This window comes from Mustelus asterias, chromosome 18, assembly GCF_964213995.1.
Source record: "Mustelus asterias chromosome 18, sMusAst1.hap1.1, whole genome shotgun sequence".
Lineage (NCBI taxonomy): Eukaryota > Metazoa > Chordata > Chondrichthyes > Carcharhiniformes > Triakidae > Mustelus > Mustelus asterias.
Window position 1 is genome coordinate 89383999 of NC_135818.1, and position 15131 is coordinate 89399129.

A 15131-nucleotide genomic window follows, 5' to 3' on the forward strand; every position below is an offset into this window, starting at 1 on the left:
ACAAAAATGGGAAGGCGACTTATTATCTAAATGGGGAGAGACTTCGGGGAGCTCCGGTGCAGAGGGATCTGGGTGTCCTCGTTCATGAGTCACAGAAAACTAGCATGGAGGTACAGCAGATAATAAAGAAAGCGAATGGAATGTTGGCATTTATAGCTAAAGGAATAGAATATAAAGGTGAGGAAGTATTGCTGCAACTATATAAGGCATTGGTAAGGTTCTTATTTCCTCATTTCAACTTACTGTCCCATCTGTTTTTGTGTCATCTGCAAATGTGGCTATAGAACCTTCTATCCCTGTATCCAAGTCATTAATATAGATTGTAAATAGCTGGGGCCCAAGGACCGAACCCTGTGGCTCCCCCACTAGTTACTTCTTGCCACAATTAGTGTGTGTATACATCCAGGTACCTGTGCTCTGCACTCCCTTTACAACTGATTCATTTTGTATTGCTTCCCCTCATTCTTTCCAGCAAAATGAGTCACTTCATTAAATTACATCTGCCACATGTCTGTCCAGTCTCCAAGCCTGTCTATATTCTCTTGAACTTCACCAGGATCCTCCTCACAGTTCACAGTATCTTCAAATTTCATGTCATCTGCAAATTTTGGAATATTGTGCACAGTTTTGGTCCCCTTATTTAAGGAAAGATGTAGTGGCATTGGAAGCATTTCACAGGAGATTCACTGGATTGATTCCAGAGTTGAGGGGTTTGTCGTATGAAGAGAGATTGAACAGTTTAGGTCTATATATACTCTCTGGAATTTAGAAGAATGAGGGGAGATCAAATTGAGGTATACAAGATGATAAAAGGTATGGATAGAGTAGACGTGGAGCGGATACTTCCTCTTGTGAGGCATTCTAGGACGAGAGGTCATAGTCTTAGGATAAGGGGCAGCAAATTTAAAACAGAGTTGAGGAGAAACTACTTCTCCCAAAGGGTTGTGAATCTGTGGAATTCGCTACCCCAAAGTGCGGTGGATGCTGGGACAGTGAGTAAATTTAAGGAGGAGTTAGACAGATTTTTGATTGGTAATGGGTTGAAGGGTTATGGAGAGAAGGCAGGAAAATGGAGATGAGGAGCAGATCAGCCATGATCGAATGGCGGAGCAGACTCGATGGGCCAAATGGCCTAATTCTGCTCCTATATCTTATGAACTTATAATTGTTGAAGGTGGCAGGATAGGATGAGAAAGTAGTCATAAAGGCAAACGGGACACTGGGCTTTATAAATAGAGGTATAAGAGAACAAAAGCAAGGCAGTTATGATGAACTTTTAAAAATCACTGGTTCAACTCTAACTGGAAGGGTGTGAAGTTATTCAAGAGGGTGCAGAAAAGATTCATGAGAATGGTTCCAGGGATGAAACACTTCATGTGGACGGACTGGAGGAAATGGGGCTTTTCTCTTTAGGGAACAGAAGGTTGAGAGGAGATTTATAGAAATGTTCAAAATCATGAGGGGTCTGCGCAATATGGATGGGGAAAACTGTTCCTGTCAGCCAAAGGATCCAGAACTAAAGGACACTGATTTAATCTGATTGTCAAAAGGAGCAGGAAGGACGTGAGGAAAAACAGGAAGTGGCTAGGATCTGTAATGCAGTGTGTTCGAGGCAGATTCCATCATGGCTTTCAAAAGAGAATTGGACAAACATCTTAGAGAAAATATTTGCAGGACTGGGAGAAGGGGGAGTAGCTGAGTTGCTCTTGCAGAGAGCTAGCACTGATGTAATGGGCTGAGTGGCCTACTTCTGCGCTGTGCCTATTCTATAATTACAAGGAGAGCTTTATGAATCAAGCTGCACACAGAGAACTGTATCGCACTGAGCTGAGCACTTTTGCCTCTGAGTTAGTAGGTTCCAGGTTCAATTCCCACTCTCGGACTTGAGCAGAAACTGAAGACTGACACTGCAGTTTAGTACTGAGGAGTGGCAGCGCGATGTCGGGGCTGCCATGGTTCAGAACGGAAATTAAACTGATGCCCGTCTGCCCTCTCGGCTGGGTGTAAAAGATCCCACAGCACCAATTGAAGGAGTAGAGGAGTTGACCTTGCTATCATGGCCAATATTTATCCCTCAATTAGCATCTGAAAAATAGATCAGCTGGGCCATTATCACATTGCTGCTTGTGGGAGCTTGCTGTGCACAAACTGGATCACGCTGTAACTGCAGATCCTGAGTTCCGAAGGTGTCACATTGGCTCAAAACTTTAACTCTGTCTCCCTCTCCGCAGATGCTGCCAGACTTTCTGAGCTTTTCCAGCACGTTATGTTTTTATTACAGGTCTATGGATTAGACTGTACAATAAGCAGAAAGCTGCATGCACTATACATTCATTAGTAAAGCTGATTGGGTGTGCGTGCGTGCTTTGTGTATGTAACTAAGTACAATCTGTTTATGGGACACTGATAGACAGCCCTCAGACAGCTTGGCACAGCCCCCCGAAACTGTGCTTTGATTGCCCAGCCCTTCCCATGTTTGGAACTTTCAGGGAATCTGTGGCATGTCAGTGTTTCCTCCCTAAATCTCCAAAGGTATAAATTGCAGAGTTTATGTAGGTATGAACAGACTGATGGTGTTTTGTATTCTGCATTGTATATTGAAATGGTGGGCCATTGTGTGAAATGAACTTATAGCGCTTTACAAACAGCTATCATTCGTCGGAATAATTTCCTAGTTAACCACCTCCATTTCAGTAAATCTTTCTGATTTAACTGGGAAACATTGAATGGATCAGTTTATTGAGCTGCCATGACCTTCTTTGCAAAAACTTCCAGCTACCATGTTTACTGGCTGTTCCAAGCTAGTTAACCATTGCTTTACTCAACTGAGCTGTTACTTTGTTCAAATGTGTTGGTTGCTGGATAGCTCGAGATGCTTAAAGTAGAAGCTTGTTTTTACTATGATACATGTACTGCAGCTCCTGACAGTGTGTAGTATGTCTGCACCTTCTCATCACCTTACTATCACAGTGTTAGAATGAAGACTCAATGTGATCTCCTACTCCTGTCTACACTCATAATACGGCTCTCAACACCTCTCTCATCTCAACCTATTCCTTAAAGACCTTGTAAAACTCAAACTTGGAGTAACTGATTACAACTACCTCTTCAATTCTTTGATCTTCTCCCCAAATGCAAACTGGACACTGGGTATCTAGCTCTGTTTTATTAGCTAATCAAATACCTGACGCCTGGCTGATATATTTAATAATCCCATGCCGAGTTATGTGCAATCTATACAGACAGAGAGTTTCTGTTTGCCTGACCCATCTGCACCCGTAGGGACAGCATAGCTTCCCCTTTTATTGAAATCAAGGGGAGCTTATGCCAAGTTGGCAGAACAAAGGCAAGTGACTTTGACTGTGCACAGGGTTAGTGTTAGAGTTTCACTGCCCAGCTTCCTCCTGCTTGAATAGCCAGAAGCACCTAGCCATAACGGCACAAAATGGCCAGAGACCAGAGATGGACTTTTTGGATGACATTATGGTCATCCCTATGATGTATTGTTGTCTTAAAAAAAGAGTTCTGGAATGTACAGTGTGTCTGTAACACCCAGCAATGTAGTGTGTCTGTAACACTCAGCAGTGTACATTGTGCCTGTAACGCTCTGCACTGTATAATGTGTCTATAACACTCAGTGGTGTACAATGTGTCTGTAACACTCAGCAATGTAGTGTGTCTGTAACACTCAGCAGTGTACATTGTGCCTGTAACGCTCTGCACTGTATAATGTGTCTATAACACTCAGTGGTGTACAATGTGTCTGTAACACTCAGCAATGTAGTGTGTCTGTAACACTCAGCAGTGTACAGTGTGTCTGTAACACTCAGCAGTGTACAGTGTGTCTGTAACACTCAGCAGTGTACAGTGTGTCTGTAACACTCAGCAGTGTACAGTGTGTCTGTAACACTCAGCAGTGTACAGTGTGTCTGTAACACTCAGCAGTGTACAGTGTGTCTGTAACACTCAGCAGTGTACAGTGTGTCTGTAACACTCAGCAGTGTACAGTGTGTCTGTAACACCCAGCAGTGTACAGTGTGTCTGTAACACTCAGCAGTGTACAATGTGTCTGTAACACTCAACAGTGTACAATGTGACTGTCACACTCAGCACTGTATAATGTGTCTATAACACTCAGCAGTGTACAGTGTGTCTGTAACACTCAGCAGTGTACAGTGTGTCTGTAACGCCCAGCAGTGTACATCTTCGCTGGGCCTAATGGTGATTTTGTAAAGGAGGCACAGTGCAGTGACAGGTGAGATTTCGGCTTCCGAAGGTCATCCCTTTTTCTGCTTGCTGAGGTCTATGTGTAATTTGTCTGACCAGGTTAGTGGTGTTTGTTGAGGATGCAGAATGAATGGAATACCAGTAACTATTTGTCAGATGAACGGTTCCTAGTCCGTGGTTAGCACTGCTGCCTCACAGCACCAGGGACCCGGGTTCAATTCCCGGCTTGGGTCACTGTTTGTGTGGAGTTTGCACGTTCTCCCCATGTCTGCGTGGGTTTTCTCCGGGTGTTCCAGTTCCCTCCCACAGTCTGAAAGACGTGCTGGTTAGGTGCATTGACCCGTACAGGCACCTGAGTGTGGCGACCAGGGGAATTTCACAATAATTTCATTGCAGTGTTAATGTAAGCCTTGCTTGTGACTAATCAATAAACTTTAAACTTTAACCGGATGAATTTAGCAATGACGGTGTTGCGTTTTCCTTAGTTTCAGGGTTGTCCCTGCTCCTCGACATTATCACCAGTTGGTAATGGAAGGCAGCAGGATTGGGCTCCCCTGTGACACGCTTTGCAACAATAACAACAACGTGCCTTTAATGCTTCACAAGAACGCCGCTCGGCACTGAGCCATATAATTGGTTATTAGGACAAGGAACCAGAGCGTAGGCAAAGAGGTTGTCTTTGCAGTGGAGTGGGGCAGAGAAGTTTATTGAGGGAAATCCAGAGCTGATGGCCGAAGGAGGCGGCAGGCCCGGCCACTCATGGTGGAGTGATTGACATCAGAAACAGCATGAGGCCAGAATTGGAGGAGCGCAAAGATCTCAAAGGGCTATAGGTAAAGTCACCAGAATCCCAGATGACCATAGGCTGGTGGTGATTTAACCTGAGGGTCACTACACCTCAGGCGAAGGGCAAGGTTGAGAAGGTGGGGCCTTCAGGAATAACCTCAGCCGGTACGGGAATTAAACCTATGGTGTTGGTGTCGCCCAGCATCACTAGCCTGCTGTCCAGCCAGCTGAGCTAAACCGACCCCCTCAGAAGGTTATAGGGGTGAAGGAGGTTACAGAAATAGGGAGATGGTGAGGGCAAGAAGGAGCAGAACACAAGAATGAGAATTTTAAATTTGCAGCATTAACAATCTGGAAGCCAGTATTTAGCAGGGAGCGTAGGAATGATCGGTGAATGGATCTTGGTGCAAGTTATGTTATGGGCAGCAAAGATTTGATGAGCTCTAGTTCATGGAGTTCAAATATGCAGTCAAATTGCCTGCTCTCTTTCTCTCTCTCTCTCTCTGTCTCTTACACAAGACGGGACGAGGGGTTGGTGGAGGGGAAACAATGACTGTGGGCCTGTAATGTGGGATCTGTCAAGAAAAAAGGAGGTGGAGAATTGTGAGTGAATAACTGAAAGCTATCATAAAGTGAGTGGTTACGTCAGACACCCTGGGGGAGAGGGTAAGAACAGAGGGTGCAAATTACAGTCTGTCTGTGCTGAAGGCAGAAGGAAAAAGGAGTTCAGGGAAACTGCTTAAATTGCAGAGTTTCCAGAGAGCAAATGGAGAACATTTTTTGGAAAGGCTGACAGGAAATTCCAGAAAACAAAAGGATTATGTTTCCACGGAGTGGGTTTTTGGGAACATGGCTGAAGAATGGAAAAAAAAATCTGGCTCACAGAAGCAACACGAGGTTGAAAGTTCAACTGGTCCAAGCTCTGGGCCTCCTATGCATCAGTCCAAGGCTGCACACACTCTGCTGCTGTCATATGGTGCTGGACTCCATCCTGCTGCCGGTACAAATACAACAGCTGAATTCAGAGGGAACCTATTTCCACCTCCAGCACAACTCCCCCCACCCGCCCCCTCCATAACCCACTCCTAGTAAGACTGCCCCAGGCTCAACCCCTTCACAGCACTCTGACTATCAGGGGTTTCTGTGAGACCCCTTCCCCCACCCCCCTGTGGACTTTGACCCTGTCCACCTACTGTAATGATGTATGAAGTAATGCTCCAAATCTATCTTTTCTACTCCAATCACTCTCCTACAAAACAAAAATAGTCACTTGTGAATAATTTGACACATGGTTTGTGGCGGGTGTAACGTCCTTGGGGTAACAGGTGACTTTGGACCAATGGTTCCCGAAATTCTCCACCACTGGGAGTTTTCCTCACCTCATGTCTTGTTTTGTTATAGACTCATTAATAGAGATTGATCACAGTGATTGGTCAATAACTTCATTATCATTGTATCATGTGATATAAAGATGGTCAAAGATAAAGTAGATCAACTTTGGTATTTGGTGACCAGAGTGGGCACACTACTTGAGTCAAGCTCTGGCAGGGGTAGAAGAAAAGTCAAACCTTCTAATGCTATCTTGCTGCTTCTTTCTTTCTGTCCCAGTGCAGAGGTGGTTTGAAAGAAACACAGTCTCATTCACATAAAAATGGCCCAGCTTGTTTTGACAGCTGGGATTAGGCCCTTGACTTATGGGGAGAGGCTGAGGTAGTTTACAGTGGAGGAGAGAAAACTCAGAGGGATCTTACAGATTCTAAAGGTTACAGACAAGATAAATGTCATTGGGGTGAACCTTAGCCTCTACCTTGGGGATGCAAAGGACAGACTGGGCAGGGAAATCAAGCTGAGAGGAATAGACAGCTCAGACGGAACCTCCAGTTAAATAATATTTAATCTACTCCAATGTGTTTCTCACAGTACCAAATTCTACAAGGGGTCTTAACATCATATGTCAAAAACTATAAAGAATGATACCACCGTTTAGATGTAACAGTGTTACAATCCATCACGCAAACCGGCCTCCCATCCATTGACTCTGTCTACGCTTCCCGCTACCTCGGCAAAGCAGCCAGCATAATTAAGGACCCCACATACCCTGGACATTCTCTCTTCCACCTTCTCCCATCGGGAAAAAGATACAAAAGTCTGAGGTCACGTACCAACCGACTCAAGAACAGCTTCTTTCCTGCTGCCATCAGACTTTTGAATGGACTTACCTTTTATTAAGTTGATCTTTCTCTACACCCGAGCTATGACTGTAACACTACATTCTGCAATCTCTCGTTTCCTCCTCTATGAATGGTATGCTTTGTCTGTATAGCATGCAAGAAATAATACTTTTCACTGTATGTTAATACATGTGACAATAAATCAAAATCAAATCAAATCGAATCAGGTGGTGGTGAAGGTACTGAATAGATTGTCACTGGAAGCAGTGTCACTGATTGTAACAACAAATTCAAAAGAATGTTGAGTTTGGATGCTGTTGGTGGCTGGAGCTACAAGATACTGAGTGGCCATTATAATCAATTGGATAAGCTTCTGGGGCAGATTGGAATGTGGGGTATTCGAGGCACTGTAGGATGTGATCGTTCAGGACCATACCGTTCGTCAGCTGGATCAGCACAAACTCTTCCAGTCCTGTTCTTTTCTATCTTACTGTGAGACACAACAACCCCAGAAGAAATACCATTGCCTTTTTTCCCAGCCTTTATACCTGGTTGTTGAGCATTCTGTGGGTACAAAGCTCAGGAAAATAGAGGGGCTCCAACATCCCTGAATCTCTGCTCCTTTGGCATTATGCTGGTGTGATTGAGCTTTCTTGTTGTGATGGTGGAGTCTGGGCTGAGAGTCGTGGATGATTGGTCCATACCATCACTCCTGGGAAAAACACTCAGCGTATTCTCCAGCATGGACCAAATGGAGAATGCACATTATCAAACAGCAAAGCAACTATTCTCACTGCTCATGGCTAATTCCCAAACCAATCAGGAAGATACATCAACTGTAAAAAGCTTCAAATAAAGGTCATAGAGAAGCATTAGATGATATTTGTAACTTGGGTGGCACAGTGGTTAGCACTGCTGCTTCACAGCTCCAGGGACCTGGGTTCGATTCCCGGCTTGGGTCACTGTCTGTGTGGAGTCTGCACATTCTCCTCGTGTCTGCGTGGGTTTCCTCCAGGGGCTCTGGTTTCCTCCTACAGTCCAAAGATGTGTGGGTTAGGTTGATTGGCCATGCTAAAATTGCCCCTTAGTGTCCTGAGATGCGTAGGTTAGAGGGATTAGTGGGTAAAATATGTAGGGATATGGGAGTAGGGTCTGGGTGGGATTGCGGTCGGTGCAGACTCGATGGGCTGAATGGCCTCTTTCTGTACTGTAGGGTTTCTATGATTTCTATTCCTCGATGTTTGAGTATGACCAATCTGTAAAGAGCTTCATCATCTTCTGTGATTCCTGTCAGGGCTGAAGAATCCAATGCAAGATCGGCGTGGCTGTTCACACAACTTGCAGTCCATGTTGTTGTTGTTGGTTATTGGAGCAACTTTTTCAGCTGTGCCACTGCTGGCCTTCCTCTGGGCACATCCGCATATTGGCGGCTTGGCAGACGGTTCTGGAAACATACTGAACCAAATTTCAATGCTTGCCTGTTTGGATGTTGTCAGGAGACTGGGAAAATGTAACAGATTTTAGGGCTCTGAGATGTAGGCTGGAATTTTACCCCCTCGCCTGCACCAATTCTGGGGTGGGCAGAATGGAATTCCCCATTGGCCTCGGGTGGGATTTTACGAGCCTCGCCCAAGCTGGGTCATAAAATCCCGCCCGTAGAGTCTGAGGAGGATATGTGGAGTTAAAAACCCAAAAAGGTTTTTTGGGAGCCGTGGTGAGCATGTGCACAACTTGCTCTGACTTGTTATTTGGCTGATGTAGCTGAACATTTTATTGGTTGTGCCGAGTGTTATTGCAACATTTGAACATGTTACCATTCGACCTGATTCTCAGCTCTTGCTCCACCATTTACGTCATTCACTTCTCTTGTATCGTCCTTATTAATCCATATTAAATTTCATCTGCCTTTATTCCTGATGTGCAATGGTATTACAGATTGCTGCTGTGTCTCATTGCATTCTTTGACCACGATTGCTTAAAAACACAACAGAGCCTTTCCTTTTGAGGGCTAGTGACAGGTTTTTGTATTGTACTGGATACAACAATCAGATCAGCCAGACGACAGAGGTTCGGTATGAAATTGCGGACCAAGTACGCTGGCAAGAATAACGTTGTGCCATATTGGTTCAAGGATCAAGATATCCAGCTACAAATAGCAGGAAATGCTTTGAGTCAAGTAAATCAGATTAGGCAAAGGGGAGGGGGAGTAACATTGCGGACCTACATTGGCCCTCTCATTTAAAATTCTATTTCTTGTGTTTAAATTGCTTTAAGGCAGGGATTCCAAAATGGGATGCGGGTTTCCAGGGGGTGCTTGAAGCTGGAAGCCGCCACATGACTTGTAACCATCGGTTCAAATGTGGAAAATTTTAAAAGAATTAATAAAATCAGATGGGTCAGTCAGAGGAAGAGCTCTTGGAGTACTGGATACTGGGAGGAGCGCTCTGAAAGGCCACCTATTGAATGGCCCATTTGATTTACTGCATTTCATTGTTGCTGGGTAGAATGGTCCGTGGCCAACCACTGAGTCAGGCGGCATGATGGCACAGTGGTTAGCACTGCTGTCTCACAGCGCCAGGGACCCAAGTTCGATTCCTGGCTTGTGTCACTGTCTGTGCGGAGCCCGCACATTCTCCCCGTGTCTGCGTGGGTTTCCTCCGGGTGCTCCGGTTTCCTCCCACAGTCCGAAAGACATGCAGGTTAGGTGAACTGGTGTGTGTGAGGTTGAGTGTGCGCAAATGTGAGAATGATGTGAGCATGTGTGTGAATGTGAGGGAGAGAGAAATGTGTGTCCATTATAGAACATAGAACATTACAGCGCAGTACAGGCCCTTCGGCCCTCGATGTTGCGCCGACCAGTGAAACCAATCTAAAGCCCATCTAACCTACACTATTCCAATATCATCCATATGTTTATCCAATGACCATTTAAATGCCCTTAATGTTGGCGAGTCCACTACTGCTGCAGGCAGGGCATTCCACGCCCTTACTACTCTCTGAGTAAAGAACCTACCTCTGACATCTGTCCTATATCTATCACCCCTCAATTTAAAGCTATGTCCCCTCGTGCTAGCCAACACCATCTGAGGAAAAAGGCTCTCATTGTGAGAATCAGTTTTCCAGCATCATTCATCCCATTAAAAATGACCGATATATTTTTAATCAGAGAACTTTTTCATGATTAGCAGATTAATATTTGCGTGGATATAGCGAGAAAAGACTTGTTTACATTTGATTTCTGCGTTTGCATTTATTTTGCAGCAAGAAAAGGGCGCCGGCATTATGCGAATGCTTGGCCGTTCCCTGATGCTATTGGTAGCTCACTAGGGGTTCTGTGGCTCTCAAAGTTCAGGAAATCCTGCTTTAAGGCCTCAGCTCTCTCTCCCGCTCTCTCTCCCGCGCTCACTCCCACTCTCTCTCTCCTGCGCTCTCTCCCGCGCTCTCTCCCGCTCTCTCTCTCTCTCCCACTCTCTGTCTCTTTTTATATATATCCTCTAATCACCTGACAATCCTTCAGAACTTTCCATTTCTCTAACTAGCATCACATCACTCCAACATTAATTGCCTTCAGGTGCCTGGCCCAATGCTTTGGAATATCCTCCTGAAGTTCCTCCATCTCCTCCATTCAAATTCTCCTTAAAAGCTAACAATTTTACCAAGCGGTTGGTCACCCCTCCTGATATCTCCTCCTTTGACTTACTGTTCATTCCCGTTTAATTATATCTCTGTGAATCACCTTGGATTGTTTTCTGTATTATGAGATAAATGCAGTTATTATTTTAGTTAGCACTTTCACATTTAAAGACTAATTCTCTGAGTGTCTGTGCCCACCAGAGAGCTTCGCCTGCAGGAAGTAAAGGTGTACTCCCCATACTGTTCCAAGCTGCCTGCACTCCCCAGTTACGGTCGCAGCAAAATCAGCCTCTTTCTGCACACGTAGCCAACAGGGTGCTCAATGTTCCTTCAGTTTCACCTGGTACCATTTAAGTACGCAGAGAGATGCATGTGCATTTATTTGTACAGTAAGAACTCTAACAACACTAGGTTAAAGTCCAACAGGTTGACCTGACGAAGGAACAGCCTGTTCCGAAAGCTAGTGGCTTTTGCTACCAAATAAACCTGTTGGACTTTAACCTGGTGTTGTAAGACTTCTTACTGTGTTTACCCCAGTCCAATGCTGGCATCTCCACATCATTTATTTGTACACAGACAGGCACACACGCACACAGATGTATACTCACACACGTACATGCATAGAGACAGACAATGCATAGAAGGACAGGTACATGCACATACAGACACACATATAAGCAAACAAACTGACTGACACACATGCATGAACTCTCAAAAAAAACCTACTGGCTCATTTGTGCAGGCACACACATGAACAGATACAGACATGCACAGACAGACACAGACAGGCAGAGATGTGGAGATGCCGGCGTTGGACTGGGGTAAATACAGTAAGAAGTTTAACAACACCAGGTTAAAGTCCAACAAGTTTATTTGGTAGCAAAAGCCACACACATCCTGGTGTGGCTTTTGCTACCAAATAAACCTGTTGGACTTTAACCTGGTGTTGTTAAACTTCTTACTGTGCTCACAAGCAGACACATACACACACATATAAGCACAAATACAGGCAGATGCAAATATGCTTCCGTGCATAGGCAGAGCCCCACATGTCCAGAAATATGTGGGCGAGATTGGATCCTATTCTCCAATCTCGCCCACAGCTGGGATTTTCCAGTCCTGCTGCAGTGAACGGAGATTTTACTGAACGCTAATTCTCGCTGGCAACGGCAACGCTGTGTGCAAGGCCAGAGAATTCTGGCCATGATTAGAACTGTTTGATCAAGTGGAGGATAAACATCACCACACACCATTTAGACCAAATCATCTGTTTCTGTGATGTAACCTCCGTGTATTCATATATATGCCTTTGTAATCTTGTTCACTTTCCTGGTATGGTACAGGAGGTGTAATCACAGTATTACGGTTTAGATAAGCACTTTCTGTTATAAAAATGGAAAAAAGATTTAGATTGGAAAATGCTGATAGCAAATGTTTATGGGTGTAAGATTTTTAACAGAATACTGATCAACTGGAGCACAACAGATCAAGACCAAAGACTGTGGAGCCTTCACATGGAGTGGACTTTAGAGACAAGATGATAATTCCACTCAGGAATTAGGGCTGCAGGGTGGCATAGTGGTTAGCACTGCTGCCTCAGCGCCAGGGACCCAGGTTCAATTCCCGGCTCAGGTCACTGTCTGTGTGGAGTTTGCACGTTCTCCCTGTGTCTGCGTGGGTTTCCTCCGGGTGTTCCAGTTTCCTCCCACACTCCAAAGATGTGTGGGTTAGGTGGATTGGCCATGCTAAATTGCCCCTTAATGTCAGGGGTAAATACATGGGGTTATGGGGTTAGGGCCTGGGTGGTTTTGTGGTCTGAACAGACTTGATGGGCCGAATGGCCTCCTTCTGCACTGCAGGATTCTGTGATTCTAGGATGCTGAGATATAGTTCACCCCCCAATTGTGGCATCATACATTCTCCCCTTGTTTTTATCTTTTCATTATAAATCCTTGTGTTCTCATTTATAATGGAAAGTTCCTATGTAAACTTGTGACAGTGTAATGACAGTCTCCTGCCAGTACTGGCACTGCAGTATGTTAGTTTTCATTGGGAATTTCCATTCAGTGTCGAGGCAGAAATTTATTACGGAAAAGTTGACAGGACTTGTGCGCAGATGTAAAGTTTGTAACGTATTATAGATACGTAGCCCCCCACACTGCAAATACTGTTGAACATTTCCACACACGACTAGGATATTTTTAAAGACTGTTTAATATACAAGAAAGCAGTAATTATCTTCAGGGGAGGTAATTGGAAACAGGAGAGCTTTATATCTGAGACAATATCTTACTGACAACTTCCCATTATCTGTTGCAACTTTTCTCTTTTCCCTCTTAAGCAAACAATGTAACTCACCCGAGCATCTCACATCAGGTTTTCATTTGGGTTTTTTTTAAAGGAAAGACATCAAAGATTTAATTTTAAAAAATTCCATCTGTCCTTTAGTGCGGAGTCTCTTGCTCAGTCCAGCCAGCCCTGAATCTGTACACCCAGCATAAATACCCGTTATTTGAGGGGTGATGGGGAAGGGATCGGTTTAACAGAAAGGCACAAGTTGAGCAGCTCAGTGGAAAGCTACGGGACACACAATCACATTGTCTCTTTACAGTTGGCTCTCCGTTAAAGAGTTTATGTACAGAATTGTCGGCTTTTTTTCTGAAATAAAGTAAGGAAACCGTGGTTGGGGGGTGAGGGGAGGGATCTGCTAAAGTCATAAAGACTGAATCACCTCCTAATTAGTTTGTTCTAGGCCCTGGATGCACCAACTCTTCACTGTGTTAAGTTTGGCCTCAAATGCCCATTTGTTATAATAACAGAAAGAAAGAATAAAACAAACCCTTACTGCATTCCATCCACTTCACTAACTGACAGCAGCCCTGGCTCTCTGCCAATCCCCTGCATGCACTGAGCTTATGTTCCACACAACCTGAGCACCAGCCAACTCTTTGAATCCTCGTCCCTAGCCCTCTCCTTCCCCTCATCCCCAACTCCCGTTCCCCCTCTCCCCTGGCTGTCCGCTCTTACTGCGTTTAGCCAAGCACCCCTCCCCTTTGCTTCCTGTCCCCTTTCGCCTCTTTCCCATCTTCCTTGTTCTCACACTCTTCCCTGTACCACCCCCTTCTCTTTCCCCCATCCCCGCCTTTCCCTTCTCCTCCCCTCTTCCATCCCCCTCTTTCTTTATCCCGTCCACCCCTGTGGCTCCCCACCCTTCTGGTTCTCTTCTCCACCTCCTCTCCCCTTCTGTCACCCCCCCGTCCCTCTTTTGCCCTCATCCTCTTTCTGCCCTTGCCCTCTTTCTGCCCTCACCCCCTTTCCGCCCTCACCCCCTTTCCGCCCTCGCCCCCTTTCCGGCCTTGCCCTCTTTCCGCCCTCATCCCCTTTCTGCCCTCGCCCCCTTTCCGCCCTCGCCCCCTTTCCGCCCTCGCCCCCTTTCCGGCCTTGCCCCATTTCCGCCCTCACCCCCTTTCTGGCCTCGCCCCCTTTCCGGCCTCGCCCCCTTTCCGCCCTCACCCCCTTTCTGGCCTCGCCCCCTTTCCGGCCTCGCCCCCTTTCTGGCCTCGCCCCCTTTCCGCCCTCACCCCCTTTCTGGCCTCGCCCCCTTTCCGCCCTCACCCCCTTTCTGGCCTCGCCCCCTTTCCGCCCTCACCCCCTTTCTGGCCTCGCCCCCTTTCCGGCCTCGCCCCCTTTCCGGCCTCGCCCCCTTTCCGCCCTCACCCCCTTTCTGGCCTCGCCCCCTTTCCGGCCTCGCCCCCTTTCCGCCCTCACCCCCTTTCTGGCCTCGCCCCCTTTCCGGCCTCGCCCCCTTTCTGCCCTCACCGTCTTTCTGCCCTCGCCCCCTTTCCACCCTTACCCCTTTTCTGCCCTCGCCCCCTTTCCGGCCTCGCCCCCTTTCCAGCCTCGCCCCCTTTCCGCCCTCGCCCTCTTTCTGCCCTCGCCTCCTTTCCGCCCTCACCCCCTTTCTGGCCTCGCCCCCTTTCCAGCCTCGCCCCCTTTCCGCCCTCGCCCTCTTTCTGCCCTCGCCTCCTTTCCGGCCTCACCCCCTTTCCACCCTCACCCTCTTTCCGCCCTCGCCCTCTTTCTGCCCTCGCCCTCTTTCCGCCCTCGCCCCCTTTCCGCTGCTTCGCTACCTCCTGAATATTGAGCCTGACGAAAAAGAGAGAAACGGGAGAATTGTGATTCCAGATTGCTGACACTGCACACCTGCCAAAGAATTCAGGCAGTTCAAAAGCAACCCATCCTCTTGAAACATTTTAAGTAACATCCCATGGCTTCCTCACAGAACGGTCTCTAAACCAGTTCAATATGTTTGGC

The 15131-nt window shown here is 46.4% G+C and overlaps 1 protein-coding gene across 5 annotated transcripts in view; it reads left to right on the plus strand.

The window, feature by feature from the left end:
* ttll5 (tubulin tyrosine ligase-like family, member 5) overlaps window positions 1-15131 on the plus strand; it is a 340921-nt gene that overhangs the window by 257090 nt on the left and 68700 nt on the right. Inside the window, exon 29 of one of the 5 annotated variants that reach the window (XM_078234554.1) lies at window positions 6934-7405. The exons of the other annotated variants lie outside the window; for them this stretch is intronic. Within the exon in view, the coding sequence (XP_078090680.1) occupies window positions 6934-6958 (25 nt within the window). The 3' untranslated portion in view covers window positions 6959-7405. Of the gene's footprint in view, window positions 1-6933; window positions 7406-15131 lie in introns of those variants that run through there. 5 annotated transcript variants of the gene reach the window in all.